General features: G+C 39.3%; 1 protein-coding gene across 1 annotated transcript in view; it reads right to left on the reverse strand.

The window, feature by feature from the left end:
- Nucleotides 1-17,209, reverse strand: part of MTR (5-methyltetrahydrofolate-homocysteine methyltransferase) — a 72,560-nt gene that overhangs the window by 24,285 nt on the left and 31,066 nt on the right. Inside the window, exons 15-22 of the mRNA XM_063306396.1 lie at nt 15,984-16,169; nt 13,310-13,489; nt 11,786-11,902; nt 11,543-11,683; nt 8,975-9,064; nt 7,716-7,868; nt 4,990-5,097; nt 533-633 (exon numbers count right to left, since the gene is read on the reverse strand). Coding sequence (XP_063162466.1) covers nt 533-633; nt 4,990-5,097; nt 7,716-7,868; nt 8,975-9,064; nt 11,543-11,683; nt 11,786-11,902; nt 13,310-13,489; nt 15,984-16,169 — 1,076 coding nt within the window. The remainder of the gene's footprint in view (nt 1-532; nt 634-4,989; nt 5,098-7,715; nt 7,869-8,974; nt 9,065-11,542; nt 11,684-11,785; nt 11,903-13,309; nt 13,490-15,983; nt 16,170-17,209) is intronic.

The following is a 17,209-nucleotide window of genomic DNA, read 5'->3' on the forward strand; positions in this document are numbered from 1 at the left end:
ACTGACTTTGACCTATGAGCAGGCTACCCAGTTTCCAGACAAAAGATCCCAGATTAAACACGTATCTGAATATGCTGAGTTAGGGAGCAACTGAATAGTTTCAAACAGCCACGTCCATTGATCAAGTTTCTGCAGAGCTTTTATGCTATTACACTTTAATATTTTATTTCAAGCAGTTCTTGAGAGCAAGTTTAAGACACTTGATGCCAAAGCTTCTGCTTTTGTTTTGATAGAACAGTTGACTCACTGGCCCATGTTTTTATTATACTGTTTCCTATAGAGACTCATGCAACAGTTTAATAATGCCCACTACTAAATCTTTTCCTGTGTGAACAGACAAATTTTATGTATACCACTTCTGATCTTAACCCTACCTACCAGGAAAAAAAGTGTTTTCTGGCAGAGCTGCCTCCGAAAAGGTAGCACTTCAATCAAATTATCAGATGTCCCACTTGCAGGAGACAATTCTAGCATGTCAAATAATTATAGTACCAGGAGGGAAGTGCAAGACCAAAAGGTCTAGTCTCATTACCTGAAATTATTGCAGCCCAGAACTACTCCCACAATGTTCTTGCCAATGTCATGAACATCACCTTTCACAGTAGCTAACACAATAGTGCCTTGATAAGGATCCTGGAAAAATTAAACCAATTTCAGAATGTATGTAGGCTTCATTTCTGAGCAGTTTCTATCTTATGAATGGTCAGTTTATTGCAACCGTTATGTTCAGCTATTTAAAGCAAGGACAAATCCATATGAATTGTGGAAAAGAAGTTTATCTTTGTCTGAATAAATGGTTTACTTAATTCAGCTAAATCACAGGATGGCAGTTTTCCAAAGGTCAAAACACCCTGCCCCAAACCACTTTACAATTTGGAAGAAAGCCCCAGCTGACAGACACAATATAACATTTAACCTACACAAGGCACAGCATTACAGTGAACAGAACAATGAAAAAGACTGCTCCAGGGCCACTGTAGCACATTTCTCTAGGTCAATGGGGAGAACCAGATTGATGCAATGGTTAAAGTCCTCCTCTGCCCCCAGAACAAGTAAGAGAAGGGCTGCCTGTAGAGCTGCTTCAGCAGAAGAGAAAGCTTGGAGAACTGGGTGGGCCTGGACCTTTGAAAGACCAGCTACCGACCCTTGGGCAGAGGAGCTGCTCCTGAAGTGAAAAGGATGCAGTAGTGAAGGAAAAAGGCAGCCACAGCTGTCAGCCTAGTTAGAGGGGATGATGCCCCCCACCTTGACTGACTGTAACATTAGGGAGGACTCCTCTTTCCCCAAATGAGTGAATTTTGTCTTCCCCTCCACCTCCAACAGCTAAGGAAGTGAGACTCCCACCTCAAAGGCTGCCTGTTTTCTAATAATGCCCTTGGCCCCAGCATGCAGGACTGGGCACTGCTGAGCTTATGAAGGGGCCCTCCCCTCCCTTGTCACAGCCCACAGTGAATGAAGACCAAAAGTAAGAGTAAAAGTGTTCGTGTGTATGTGTAAGCAAAGACCAGTTTGGAAGAGAAGAAGTAAAGAGAAGGAACAAGTGAATGACTGTTTACAAACAATTGATTTGCATCTGTATGTGACATTTATTTGAGCAGAGCCTGTTTTGGGTGGGAAATAATCCTTCTTAGAGTAATTAAAAACAAGAACAGGAATATTTCTACTATTTACTATTTCACTATTTTTAAGACCCTGCCTTTTTTTCAACTCTTTTATATAATGAACTTCAATGTAAGTTTGGTCGTGGCAACCATCTTCTCACCATCATGCTGCCACAATCATCATCATATATTGTGCCCATAGGATCAAAAAACTGGGGAAATCTTGGTTAGTAGTTAGAGCAGATGTAGACAACCTGTGTCCCACGTGTTTTGGATTATGACTATGACTCCCAGCAGCTCAACCATGGCAAATGATAAAGACTGTGGAATTATAGTCCAAACCATCATAAGAATGCCAGATTGTCAACTCTAGACCATCTGGACTTGGAAAACCTTGAACTGAAATGCTTTCCAGCCATAATGTCATGTTAGGCTTGTCATTATGTCTCAGCCTAATTGTTCTTGATTAAGGCGGAACATGAGAATTAAGAGCATCATATATAAATACATTTTAAAAGATCTTCCCTCTAGCGAGGAATCACATTGCATCTTAGGCAGTTTGCTGCGATCCAACAGACCACAATGTGAAAAATACATTCATTTCTTCAGTCCATTAATTTGACCCTCATGACATGAGAATAAAATTGAATAAATATTACTCCTGTGGGATTCAGGCTTTCTGAATACAAAATTCAGTTTGTTTGTTTTTAAAATACTTTTGTCAAACTAAAGAACATTCATCATGGCCTCAGCAAAGGAACTATTTGTAAAAAGGCATCTTTCAACAACACAAATAACTGCTATTCAAAGAAAAGAAATAGATCATAGCACAGCCTTCTCCAACCTGGTGCTTTCCAGATATGTTGGAACTGCAACTCCCAGAATTCCTAGCCATAATGGAGAAGGCAACCTTAGCATTTTCTCTACCGGAGCCCCTACTTCTAGGATCCCATGTTCCTCTACTGACTTCTTCAGTGAATACTTTCATATAAGAGTTTATGCCATTATATTAATTTCTTCAAGGCAAAGGTGTTTCATTACTCTATACAGGACAGTGGCATATCCATGTCTTTAAACCTTGTTTCTGCTCATTTATGAAAAAAGTAAGTGCTGGGGAGACTAGTTTTAAAAAGAAACAGCTGGTTTTCAAAACAAGGAAGTATGCAACCCAGATGTGTAACTTGCATGTGGGGCATCCCTGGGGGGGGCGGAGTCAACAACGTAAAAATGGCATGCACAACCAGGCTTTCAAAGTTCTGTTCCTTTTAAATATATGTTGCATGTATCGCGTGTACGTAAAAATATTCCAACTTCACTCCAGTCACAACTGCCATCTTGATGCTGTTATCTCCCCTTACAGACACCCCTGCCTGCAACCTAAACCCCCTTGTTATTATCAATCTTTAAGGTAAGGAAAAGCTTTGATGCCTGAGGGTTTCTGTGTTACTATAATGCTTAACTTTTTCTGTCTTTTTAAAACATAGCGGAGTTTGGGGAGAATGAACATCCAGGATATGCCAAGGTATTGCACTATCCAGAATAATTATGCATTACATTCATGAAAGCCTGCGTGGCTGGAGCAGAAGGGCATGCTCATTTAATCAAGCTGGAAAAAAAAGTCAGAGTAGACTGGTCAGGCAATAATCACAGACCTCATTGCTACAGGGGAATGAGAAGAAAAAGAATGCCTAACCCCAGACTGGATTGTAATGTGGACCAGTGCATACATTTATTCTGAAGACATCTTCAAGATAAAACAAGATGATTTCTATCATTAAATGATTTGGAGCAGACTAATTGGGAATGAGACCAAATAGCTATCCTCTTCAGTCCTGGCACAAGCCTGCAGCAAAGCCATCCATTCTGGAAGATAATAACCAGTGTTCTATATTTGCTGCTTTTCTGGCACCACACGAGTATTCTGGGAGGTAACTGCACTCCAGAGAGCTTCTACACCAGGAGATATGTACCTCATTTTGAGATAGGACAGCAGCAAGCAACCAAATGATAAAACTCATATTCAGGAGCCAGCAGACCTCCCCCAACACACACACACAGACACACACAAACACACTTCCCCATCACTCTCTTTGTTAAAATAGCAGCATATAGCATTTCCAAAAGTCTGCAGCATATGCCAACTATTAGCAAGTAATAATACAGGGCTGGCCTAATTCCATACCGATTCACACATTTTCCCCTCTTTAATAAACACGTGGCTGTTAAATAAATACATCTTAAAGCTAGTAAGGTTCTTGATTATTGTGTTTTCCACTCAGCTTTCTGCCTTACCTCATTTCACTCCCTTCCCAAATGCCAAACACAGCATAAAATTCACAATTTGTTCTTAAATCAACCCAGCCTTCGCAACAATTTGAACTACAAGAACAACTGCTGTTATTTCATTTTTTCATGCCTGTTAGGAATGAAAAAATCTGCTACAACACAAAGCCTCAGGTTTCTTCCAGCCCCATGATTGCTTCCAACAAGCAACTACACATTAGCTTGACAGATGCTTCCTAAGACAAGAGGCTGCAGAACATGGAAGTCCAAGGATTTTGTTTGCTCTGCCTTTGGAAGTGAACCAATCTGATTCACACCTCCCAAACTAATTTGCATTTCTCCAGAATTCAGTTTTCAACCTTGAAATACATCAAACCACAAAATGCTTTTAAAACAAGTAAGAACAACAATGCAGATTTTAAAAAAGAAAAATGCCAATAAACACAGAAATAGGATGGCACGAACTTACTAATGCATCTACTGACATGGCCCCAAAAATGGTCTGGACCATCCATCTCTTCTATGCTGATCAGCTGGGACTCTAGTGACAACTAGCACCCTTTTGCTCCCTACCTTTTTGCTCAGAAGCAGTATTCTGAAGTCTCAATCTCAATTCATGAGATTGTACTGATAAGCAATCCCCAAATTACCTTGTAAAACTAAGGGGAGAGGTACCAGATGGGAAGAAGGGTGCACGGAAGCAAAGCTGGCAATGGAGATAGACCACATCACTGGAAAACTGTATTACTGAAAATGATACAGTGGAGAAAAACTCAGTTCAACACAGAGGGAAAAGCAGTTCTTGCTACTGTTACTTTTTTGTCTGTCGAACATTCATCCAATTAAGTACCAGGTTTATGATCATGGATCCCTATGTAGCACCTCATACTACTGCTCTGTTTGTTTTATTGGCAAAATATCAAATGGACAATTTTGTGTTTTCCAATCAGCTGCCCATTTCTGTGACAGAGAGCTCATATAAGTGAATCTATTGCAGAAGTTGCTGCTGTGACATGCCATGAATTCCTGCCCCACACAAAAATCTATAATGCAACCGCAGCAAAAATTAATTTAAGAGAATCAAGCATCGGAACTGCAAACTTGCCTCTTCCTCCGTGCTGCCAGACAACACACGTATTTCCTCTCTTTCCTTCTCCATGAATGGAATAAGATGACCAACCGCTTTCTTCATAACTCTAGCGGATTTAATCACCTGTATAATCAGATTCAGGGAAAGAACCGTGACAATGTTCAAAAGTTTATCCAAGGGCATATTAAAAGCAATACCAGCCCACACAAAACAGGAGGTTATTAATAAATGCCAGCTAAGTAACTCCTAAGTAACTCAATTTTCTGCCAGTTTAGAGAAACTCTTCCAATGGATCACATTCATATGGTGTCACAAATCCACCACAAACCTATCCCGGTGGATTTATCGTTACAGTGGGTTGCTGGTCAAGCAAAGCACACTAATGCTTGCAGTCCTCCAAGACCACTGCCTGTTAGGATGGAGACTGAGTTGGAGAATGAAGAGGACAGCCTGGAAAAACCATTAAGCAAAGTCCTGGACAAACCACTAAGCCAAGCTGAAGAAAAAATGGAGGCAGACTTACAAGTGAAGAAAAGCCTTGAGTGGGAAGAAGCTGAACAGCTGATGAGGCCAGACAGTGAACCGGGTTCACCACCGCCAATCAGAGCGAGAGAGAGACACGCAGCGAGGGCCGAGCAACGGGAAGCCCGATTGGCCCCCAGTCAGCAACAGGGCAATCTTGCAGCCTATAAAAGGCGCAGGGAGAAACTGAAGGGCGCCAGAGACAACCGCTCCTATATTCAGTTTCAAGAATTCACCTCAGCGCTTCCAGAGCCGTCACTGGATTCAGATAAAGCCCTTAAAATTGACAGGTCTGGTCTTCCTGCAACAACAATCACTCTCACGCCCTCTTCTTACAGCGAATCAACTACTATCTCCGCAATTACTTACAATAACTCCCTCAGTCTCGCTGCCACTTCTCTACCCTCAGAATCCTTATCTGAGGCGGAACTTCAGCGCTGTCAGTCTCTGCCATAACAGATCAACTGTCAACTCCTGAAATCCTACACCATTATAATCAGAACAATCCATTTGCCTCAGTGCCTGTTATTTTATTTCATTTCCTCAGAATATCCACTGCTACCGTCTTCCAATTATCTGCCTCAACTCTTCTGTCACCGTCGCTCCCCAAAGCTCTTTGTTGGTTTAAACGGATTCCTCCGCCTCAGATTCCTACAGTGTTTCAACTCATTCAGATCTGCCAGTTTGCCTCAGAATTAACGACTTCTACCAACTTCAATTAATTGGTAATTCAGTATTGCACAATCAGATTGATTTGTTTCTTCAACTGTATTTTACCTGTTTGCCTGCAACTATCTCTCTGTTTTTATTTAATTATTTTAAATTAATTTACCTCAGAATTAATTACCTGATTCATATTAATCCATTCTTGTTCTATTTTTAATTCATAACGATCTTCAGCTTACTAAAATTAAACAATAATTTTCAGATTCATCATTATAGACCTTCCAGATATTGTAAATTCTGCTTAATAAAGAACTATTATATTTATACTCTGAGTCAGTCGCTTAAACAGGACACTGCCTGCCTAAATACAGTGAGCCGTGCTGCAACTTCAACCCACCTCTGCAAAGCTGTGCCTGCTTGCATGGCACTGTATACAAAAGACAACTGCCTTTGGAAAAAGCCAAGCACTGAATCTCACTATTCAACCTAAAAGCTCACACACGCAAAGAAAAAGGCAGATGGTGAACACACTGTCAAATCAAGTATAAGCGGATACGAAAAGGGGCTAAAGGAGCCCGTGCACTAAGACCCTGCTTTATCTGCTGGCATCCATTGGGGGATTAGAGGATGTTTTAATCATGTGTCCAATAAGCCTCTAACCCGGAAAGCAGCTGTTATCCATCCTGGGCCGGTGGATGAAGGGCTGTCGTTACAACTGAATGTAAGAACAGCAATAAGTCATTAGTGGGAATGAAAATAAAATAATATCCATCTCAATGCACAGATTATCTCTAGTATTAGAGCACGTGCTTTCATACATAAGGTCCCACTTCAACCATCTCATCTCCACTATCATTTGCAGCAGGTGACACCTAGCCAGTTTTAAGAAAAAAATTAATCAGGGTAAGACACAGGTAGTACTTAGATGGGAGGAAATACAAGAGCTATAGGGGAAATGCTAGGGCTATAGGCTAAGCAGGATTGAATGTAATTAGTACTTGGATGGGAGACCACTAGGAAATCTAAGGGCTATGGACTAGCACTTGCACACTGTTACCAAGAAAGCTACACGGATGTAGCAAGGATTTCCAATTCCCAATTGTTTAACAGGAACAGCCATATTATTTGTTCCCACTCTCAGTTCTCCATCAAAGGAAACCAGATACTTCAATGGAGGGCTGTGAGACGCTTCTAGTTTTGATACTTCAGTTAAGTTCCGGGGTCCAGAATTCTTTCGTTGTAAAGGAATGTCTTTTCCATAAGATTTAACTAATGAATCTTGAGATGTGAAAATGTATGTGTATCTGTGTGTGTGTGTGTGTGTGTGTAGTCCACCACAGCCTCAAGAGAGCTGCTGTCAATCAGAGTAAACTGTATTGAGCTAAAATGGACGAACTGTCTGTCCTGGTGTAAGGCAATCTCCTATATTCTACTACAACATCCTGAAGCGCTAAGAACCGGACACTGATCCTCCCTCAAGCCAAAGAAAGCATTGGCCCAAACTGATGGAAGGTTTAATTGTGATAGGCTAGTGGAAACATCTTCTTCTTTACCTGAGGAAGAAACATCTTGCCAGTTCCAAAAAGATCACCCACTATTTTCATGCCATTCATCAGGGCCCCCTCAATTATGTTGAGGGGTCTGGGATACCGCTCTTTGTTTTGTCTAGCCTCTTCGGTATCCTCAATCACATATTTCTCAATGCCCTGGAAAAAAGCAACAACCTGAACATTAAAGCTGTTTGTATCTATGCACAAAAGCATAATTTATCTATTGCATTTACAAAAGCGGGTCCCTCTTTCGGAAAAGAGACTGTAGTAATTCCAGGATGCTAAAACAGGCTAATTATACCAAGAGCTGAATTTAAAACTAAACCTACAAAATAAGTTAAGTAAAAAAACAAGAGAGATAAGACATACTATAACATCTATTCATGTTGAAAGCATAACAGGCAATGTTTTCAAGCTCTTTCTAAAATAATCCTGAAGGAGCCTGGCAAAGGACTGAGGAAAAGCGTTCACCGGCAGGATGCCTCTTCATTATCTCACTTTCAAAAATTGTGTGTGGGTATTCTGAAAAGGATCTCTGAGTTAAGTTTTAAAATAGGCTGTTCTTGAAGTATTCAAAGTTATACTTCCCTTTTCATAAGGGCAGCTTCTGATCTGCCAAGTGGAATTAACAGGAAATGAAAAAGTTAAGCAAAGGAAGTCTTTGGTTATTTCGTCTCAACTGTGAAGCCCATTCTGACTTTCACTGTATATTGTCCAGAATTTTCAATCAGTTACTGGCATAATCTGCAGCTGGTTTCAAGCCAGTTGCAAAAAGAAGTTGTCACAGCCTTGCCTCAGGTGAACCTCCATTTTTCATTACAAGGTATTGATGCTTTGAAGGGTTCTTGATCTAAGCTTGTGAGGGAAGTTCTAGATCAGTGTTTTTCAAGCTGGCAACTTTAAGATGTGTGGACTTCAACTCCCAGAGTTCTCTAGCTAGCATGCACAGAATTCTGTGAGTTGAAGTCCACACATCTTAAAGTTGCCAACTTGAAAAACAATGATCTAGATCTAAACCCCTAAGAAATGTGAATAGGCATTTATTTTCATTCTTCAAGAGAAGTCCTGCTGATCAAGTTCCCAAATGGGCCATTTAAAGCTCACGGTATTTTTCAATCCATCAGGAACAAATCCTGGAAAGCTGAACCCTGACAGCATGATAGACTTGGATTGGCCCTCTCCAGAAACTTTCCCTTAGGATCAAACCTAGTCAAGGAGGCAGCAGAACACATTTTAGCTCACCAAAAAGGTGATAAATTCACCTTAACAAGGGCATACTCCAGTCTTTCTTCTACAGATCCATTTCTCCATCCATCAGTTTGCACCACTTTTTTTCCTCCTTGAGCATGGGTCTGGAACAAGATTAAGAGAAGTTAAAAAGAAATCTGAGAAGATTGTTTTTCATTACATGAAATGATTCCTGGGGCGGGGAGGAAAGGAAAGGTGTATGCATTTGCCCCACCGCCACTGATAAATATATTGAAACCATCTTCCCAATCTAGCCCACTATTCCACCTGTAAGAGGATTCTTTCCTCATCTGATAAGACAGCCTTTTTATCTCACTACTTGAAAGGTCCTTTAGGCCAGTGGTTCCCAAACATTTTGGCCTCAGGACCCCTTTACATTCTTAAAAATGACTGAGGACCCCAAAGAGCTTTGGTTTAGGTGGGTTATATTCTTAGATATTTACTGCATTAGAAACTAAAACTGAGTCCGGGAGATGACCTTGAGGGAAATAGGCAAGATCCATTACATAAGCAAAGAAGGCTGAAACATCCCTGGGAAGTCCTGGGAAACAAGCTTATCTCAATAAAGCCTTCCTATGCAGTCAGGTTTCCTATTCTAGTCTACTTCATATGGCTGACATGAAGATGCAAACAGTATGTTATACATGCCAATACTATATTCTTCCACCTGGGTAAATACGTACTGTTTTTGTATAAACAGGATGTCTAACACGTCACTTCAGCTCCAAAGAGCTTTTTGACTGAACATATATTTAGTCACTACCTTTATTTTATGCCATGATTATGGCCTTGGAGGCTCAGAAATATTGAAAAAAGCAAAGTGCAGGGTGGAAAGATTGTTCACCTCAGCATTATATGATAAAGAACCCTGAAAAAATCAAGGTCACGTTGAGGTGTCTCCTTATATTCAACTGTATGGAAGAGGCTTCTTGCAGATCAGTGCAAAGTTGTTGAGGATCTTGAGACAGGATTGGCTCATACCTCACACTTGAATACAGATGAACAGATGAACAAATACTTGCACAGGAAAACAATGGAAGGTGGGTGAGATGTATATGCTTCTGCACTGGAGTGTTCTGGATTACAAGCAATCATCCCATTATCAAATTGACCAGTGTCTAAAAAACTCATGCCTAATGAAAATCTGAGATAACCTCAGTTTCATGTGCTCTCCAGTCTTGCATAATCATGGCGTATGACCAAGCTACTGTACACATCTGAACACAAACAGCTGTTGATTCCAGAAAGCTTTTGCTTCTAAAAGAGGTAAGACAGCAAAACATAAATATTCCAACAATAGGAATAAAAAATGCTGAAAAAAATTGGAGCTTTGGATTTTTATTTCTGGAAATATAATTTAATGTATCCCCAGCCAATCTAGCAGCAATTTATTTTAAAAATCTAACAACTTAACTTGGCTTTAATGCACTCCCTCTTGGTGATAGTTTATGTTATGTCATGCAATGGATCTCTAATGAATCAAACAGTGTTCTGAACTAGGACATGCCCATCAGCTTAACAGAACAACCCACTCTTTTCTACTCTGCTCTGCAATACTTATCCCAGTCTTCTTCTACTTAAAATATTTTTTAAAAAAATCAGATTACACAAATGTAATGTGGTCTATGGAGCATGTTAACTAACAAATTCCGGATCCAAATGCTAGTTATTTCCACTAAATAGTAACACTGGCAAAATTGCTCTTTCCCCAGTATTCTCCTTGTACAACTACTACTGTCTGCTTGGATGTAAGGACAAAAAACCCCAGGTTTTGTACACATGTAAGATGTGCCACAAATGAATATCCTCCCCACAAAAAGACAGCACTGCTCCATGTTCCAATCCTCCCCTAGCCTCTTTTTCTCTCCCACATCTTTGTGACTTACTGCTCTTTATTAGAAATTCCAACATTTTAAGGTTCCCAAATGCAAGGAACATGATTAGGATCTCTTTATCTCAAATGTCCACAGATGGGGATTCAGAAGATGGTGGGTTTTGAAGATGCTGCCATGGAAAAGGAATACAGGGCCACTACTGTTACAGTTGAGCATGAATTTGTTCATACTCAACTCTGGAACATAACAAATGAACACACATCTTACTAGGAAACAGCTCATGCGCTTGTGTGTTAATAGCAAACAGCAGATTTTGTCATTCCTACTCTATTAATTATAATTGTCCTGTTTTTCTTCTTTTTCTTACTTTTTATATTTTCTTCTCTTATTTTTATTTTTGTTGTTTTAATAAATAAATAAGCCAAACCATTATGCTCGAATGCATACTCTTGAAGAGAAAATGTGCATCTTGTGATGCTTATCTATATATTTTTGTAAATTACAATTCTATCTTGTTTTTTTCCTTTTGGAAAGGCAGAAAAAGCCAAAATTTGTTCCCAGAATCACCCAGTATGATTTGATATAAGAGGCTTTTGTGGGGGGGGAACAATGGGGCATTTGGGGTTACATCTATGTAAACAAACCAAATCACTTAAGAACAATTCACAAAGCAATTTTTCAGTCTTTCAGCGTCCACGTTCAAAAGTTAAGTCATGTGTGTTAAAAATAATTTAGGCAAAATATAACCTGAGCATAATGCAAAAGCTTTTCTGTTGCATCTGGATCTTTATTCCAAATCAAATCTTCACACAGCTGCAAAAGTTCCTTATGGATATCATCATACACTGGCAGATTCCCTGCATTCACAATCCCCATGTCCATTCCATGCTGAGAATAAACACAGAAGAAAAAAAATGCAGTGGATATTACAACTTCTTCTACAACAGTATTTTCTGATCAGAAGCTATTTTGCCCAAACCATCACATTACCTTAATTGCGTGGAAAAGAAAAACGCCATGCATTGCTTCTCGAATAGCATCCATTCCTCGGAAGGAGAAAGACAAATTGGAAAGGCCTCCACTTATTCTGGCTCCAGGCAAATTTTCCTAACAAGAAAAGTCCCAGCAACATAATGAAACTTTATAAAGCAAAGAATACCAAGTGTGGTTAGCACGGTCTGGTCACTGGAGAAACAGCACAAAAGGACACATACAACTAACGTAATCTGACTGCCACTTAGGTTACTGGCAGGAAAAAAAGCATATGACAAATAGGAAAAAAATCTTCTTGACCAGAAAAATGTTCATCTCAAGACACAGCCTATCCTATGTTCAAAGTAGCTTGTCTTGTATATCTTCTTATGACTATACAAAATAAAATACCCATTGGAATTTTGTTTTTACTTCCTTCCCTTTTCGAGTATTTTCGAGAATGTTCAGTCTAAACATTCTGCAGCACTACAGCTGAGGAGTCTACAGATTACACCACTAACTTTAATTTCTTATTCAGTTTCTTTAGGAGGCACTCTTACCCCAAAACTATTCCACTGGTGACAGATGCTTCTCTATGAGACGAGCAGCCCAAAGAGAAGAACGTTATAATTGGACACCAGAGAACTATGGTTGAATCCCATCCCAAGGAAGGCTTTATCTTAGCACTGCGTAACTTCAATAGAAAATATTAATTCATTGATTGCTATCATGTCTGCCTAAAACATGATAAAACACGATGGGAAGTATACACATTATGTATACTGAGAAGTTATGTACCCACATAGTCTTTTCACACAAGGAGGTTGACTGAGTTTTATAGTCTACATACGGGCAGTATATTAATTCATTTCTAAACAAACTTTTTCAAAGCTTGTGAAACACAATGGCATCCTGGAGAAAGTCCTATCCCATTCCTTTAATATTGACCTATCTGGTTGGGGGGAGGAAATATAGAGATACAGAGATACAGATAATGTTAATATTACTTTTACCCTTTCCTTGACATTAGGAAAAAACTGAGCTATAACCCCAAATAATATAGACATAAATAGGAAATCATATTTTTACAATTTATTTATGGTAAGTTAGCACATACACTTGCACAAAGAAAATCTCAAAAATATCCTGTTTACCAGACAAACTCAAAATAGAATCACAGACAGTAATGGAACTTGTGCTAATTGAATGAAGTAACTTTCATGATCCTTGTCAAAGGTCTTTTGGCCAAACTGCCAATTTTTGGCAAATATTGCTCCATTTAATTACTGTAAGTATATATACAATTCAGTTAATGGTCTGGGTTATTTTTAAACAACTATATAATTTATAATAATGTTGCTATTGGAAGTAAGGCTGAGGAAATTGTACAACATAAAGACTTGTGTGGTTTCATTTAAGCCACTGCTTTCACCTCACCCAACCATTTTTAAAAGCCAATATACAAATGTTTAAAATAAAATCAATAAATCAGTCTTTAAAAAAAGGAACCCAAACCCCACACCCTAAACTTCCTAAACTCACTTTTATTGTTTTAGTTGCGTTGATAAAGTTAACTGCATACAAATTATGTTCCTCCATTCCAGTACCTATAGTCAAAATGTTGGGATCAAAAATTATATCATGTGGATTAAAGCCAACTTTGTTCACTAGAAGGTCATAGGCTCTGGTGCAGATTGAAATTTTGTCTTTTGCTTCTGTGGCCTGAAAATAAAAATCAAACAGGTGCAAGAAAGATAGTTAGTTTTTTTCTGTGGTATATTGTTTATGTTTATCTAGATTTCTAATATGGCTTTTCTTAGTTTGTTATAATAAATGCATGTTTCAGCAAAGCTCCTGGATTCATGACTCAAAGTTAGTAATTCTTAAGAATAACCTTTCTATGCATCTGTTTATTAAACAAGAAATACTTGTAAGAGATGAGGTTGCAGAATATTGCAGGATTTGTAACATTTTCAGGTACTAAATCCCATCTGAGCCCAAGATTGCTGCTCCAGTACTAAATCATCCAAGCCAACCAGTCTCATTCTCAACTGACTTTCTCCTTTCCTGCGTTAGCTAACTAGCAGGACCAATGAAAAGCTTTAAAACAAATTAAGTACCGAAGATCTGAGGTCTGTTTTAATTCATGCAACATAAAGCATATTCCAAGTTCACTATCAGAAATGCTGTACCCTTTAGGTCCAGATTTCTCACTGTTTCCAAGGAGTTGCATCCAATGGCTCCATGAACAGAAGATTATTTGTACAACTGTATTTTCCTCCTCTTTTCCCTCTATCATCCCTGCACCCACTCCAGATGTTTGCCTCTATCCCTCAACTAAGTATAATGTGCTATTCAGGCTGCAATGACAGCATAGGCAGAATCACTTTATCCAGGGTAAAGAGACTGTTGGTATGACTAAGAATCCATCTAATCCAGCACCCTCTTTTTATAAGAGGCCAGAACAAAGCTTCTGGAAAGCTAATAATGCACAGCAATAAGGATGTTGAACTAGGCCCCAGAAGACCCAGGTTCAAATCTAGTCTCAGCCCTGGAATGTATGGAGTAACTTTGGGCCAATCACTTCCTTTCAGCCCAATTTACATCACATGGCTTTTGATATGAGGATAAAATTGAAGGATGATAAGAATACACTGAGCTTCAGATCCAAAACTAAAAAGGTGCTTCCAAGCAGGTGTGGTCACATGTACATTTGTTGACAGCACCTTAAAGCAGCAGATTTTCCCCCTGGGCTTGTACAATAGCTACATGATCACAGTTAAATATGTGTTTGAGTTAAGGAAGTACCATGATGCAACAATGTACTTTGGAATGGGTGTGGGTGCACTGTTGGTGCCTCTTTAACTCAAACACATATTTTTCCTGCAAGGCCAGGAAAAGATGCAGCTTCTTTAAGGAGGCATCAGCAGGTACAGTGTGTGCATCAACACCCATTCTGAAACGCATTTTCAGCTTTGGATCTAAAGCACGTCACATCCGGTTGGTGAAGATGATGGAACTCACTGAGATGGCCAAATTGATTTCTTTGATTAGAGAAAAGACTATATCTATGTTTACTGCTGACCGGGAACCCTTATGGAATTTTTGTGAAAAACAGAAAAAAATGAACTTCAAGTATGATTTATGGTTTTGAAGATTAGACAGGACAGATTATAGGAAGAAGAGAGTTACGCTGCAACCATAGAGCAAGAGGTAAATTTTATACCTGTTGTAAAGAAGATTGGAAGCCCCTTTTTTGTTTTTTCTTTGTTTTCTATTTTTTTCCTTTTTTCCCCCCTTTCTTGCACTTTTAGCTTTCTCTCTGATTTCTTTTTTTCTCACTTTTTCTTAGTTTGTATTAGTTTTTATCTTCTTTTTCAAAACTTTTAATAAAATTATTTTTAAAAACCTAAAGCACAGCACATCCCATGTTAGTATTTATGATATCTTGAGCCTTGGCGGAAAAGCAGAGTAGAAATACAATAAATAGAGCTGGCATGAGTGGCTCTCAGTGATCTTTGCCCTCAACACACTCTGCAACCAACTGGAATTCAGAAAAAGGATGCCTCTGAGACTTGAAGTTTCAATTAGCTAACCTTGTAGCAGGTAGGTCATCATGTATTTCACCATGTATTGATTTTAGTAAGGAACTTTCTGTCCAATGCCAGCCATAGAGAAGTTAAATTTAGGAGAGACACTTATATTTGCTTTGCTATTGACAGTTAATTGAAGAGATTATTGGAGTTTCCTGTACACACGTATTGTTGCAGTTATTGCTGCATATTATTAATGTGATTTATACCCCACTTTTTTGCTCAAAGGAAAGTTATATTGCTGAAGGAATGTGCATTAAGCAAGCAGATCATGAAAGGATGAGGAAATGGCCATATTCGCTACTCTGAGCCACCTAAAATCAAGATAAGGATATAAAAGTAACAAATAAATGCTGCTTTGTGATGGTGATGCTACATTTTTTCTTGCTGTCAATTTTGTGATGATGCTTTGCGAGCTGACATTTTATTCTATTTGTACTATGTTCAAACACTAACCAGCTCAGTGGATAATTTCAATATTGCAGTATAACTGCCCAAACTCATATTTTGACTTACTTTGTTTTGGTTCCCTCCTATTCCTTTTACCAGATCACAAATAGCACAAAAGTTCATATGACCTTCTGGACATACAATTTTTACTGGGTCAGGCAAGCGTTACCAACCTGCCCCTCTTCATCAAAGGCCATAACCACCACTGCTGCTCCATATCTCCTAATTGTTCTTGCTTTTCTTAGGAAATCATCTTTGCCTTCCTTCAGACTGATGCTGTTCACTATGCATTTGCCTTGTGAGCACTTCAACCCAGCCTCTATTACAGAGAACTTTGAGGAATCGATGCAAAGGGGCACCTGAGGAAAAAAAGCACCAACATTAAAAAATAAGAAAGATCTTCAGAACCAGTAAATAGCTAAGTCTGAATTGTGTGGATATACATCCAAGGCAGAGAGAAAAAGTCTCACAATTTTAAAGGAAGAGCAAATTGTCTACATTATTAGATTTACCACATAGGCAAGATTAATTTATCTTTCAAGAGCTTCTTCTGGAAAGCTTTCTGTTGGTTATGACATCATTTGGAAAAGATTCTTCCACCTAACAGCAATATTTTCCCAGGGCTGGCATTTGGGTTGATGAAGGATGCACAAAAGTTACAGCTGAACAAAAAACTCTAAGCAGAGAGGTTTCCTGCCAAGTTCCAAAAGGCTTAGTGACCTTACTTAAGAATGGAGATCACAAGAAAAACCCTTTTCCCTTTGGTGACAGTTCCCCTTCTGGCCTCTCCTCACAATCAGTGCCAACAGAAATGACACTGAGACCACTAGGACGCAAGGCTGCCTGAAAAATAAGGCAGCCAGATTTGGGGGGGGGCGGATCTGAGAGCCCAAGTTGGTGCCTTAAGACGTGCAGGGACCAAAACGACCCATTTCATCCCTTAAAAACCTCAACAACTCCTTAAAAAATACAAACTTTTTCTGCTGCTAGGACAGGGCTTAATGCCTCAGCAGGGCTCGGTGTAACAATTTCACTCCACAAACCTCCTAAAAACCCTTTCAGACCTTCCTGCGTGGGCAACATCACAAAATCACTGGCCATAACCCCCAAGGCACTCAGAAATCAACAATTAAAAACAAGTTTAATCCCTGACCAAAGGGAAAGAAAAAACCCAACCCAACCAGGATCTTACTCCTGTTACAGCATTTTGTTTTGGCTGTACATGATTCAACCAAATGCTTCTTGGTTAAATCAAGATACTTCTTCTGGATAAAAACATGAAAGCTGCCTTACATGGAGTCAGGCACTGCTACTTCAGATGCACGCAGAGTGGTGCCAAACAGCATCTGCTCTGGGGGTGGGCAATGCAATGAACACAGTGCTCAGCTGATACCTGTGC

This window comes from Candoia aspera, chromosome 1 (assembly GCF_035149785.1).
Source record: "Candoia aspera isolate rCanAsp1 chromosome 1, rCanAsp1.hap2, whole genome shotgun sequence".
Taxonomy (NCBI): domain Eukaryota; kingdom Metazoa; phylum Chordata; class Lepidosauria; order Squamata; family Boidae; genus Candoia; species Candoia aspera.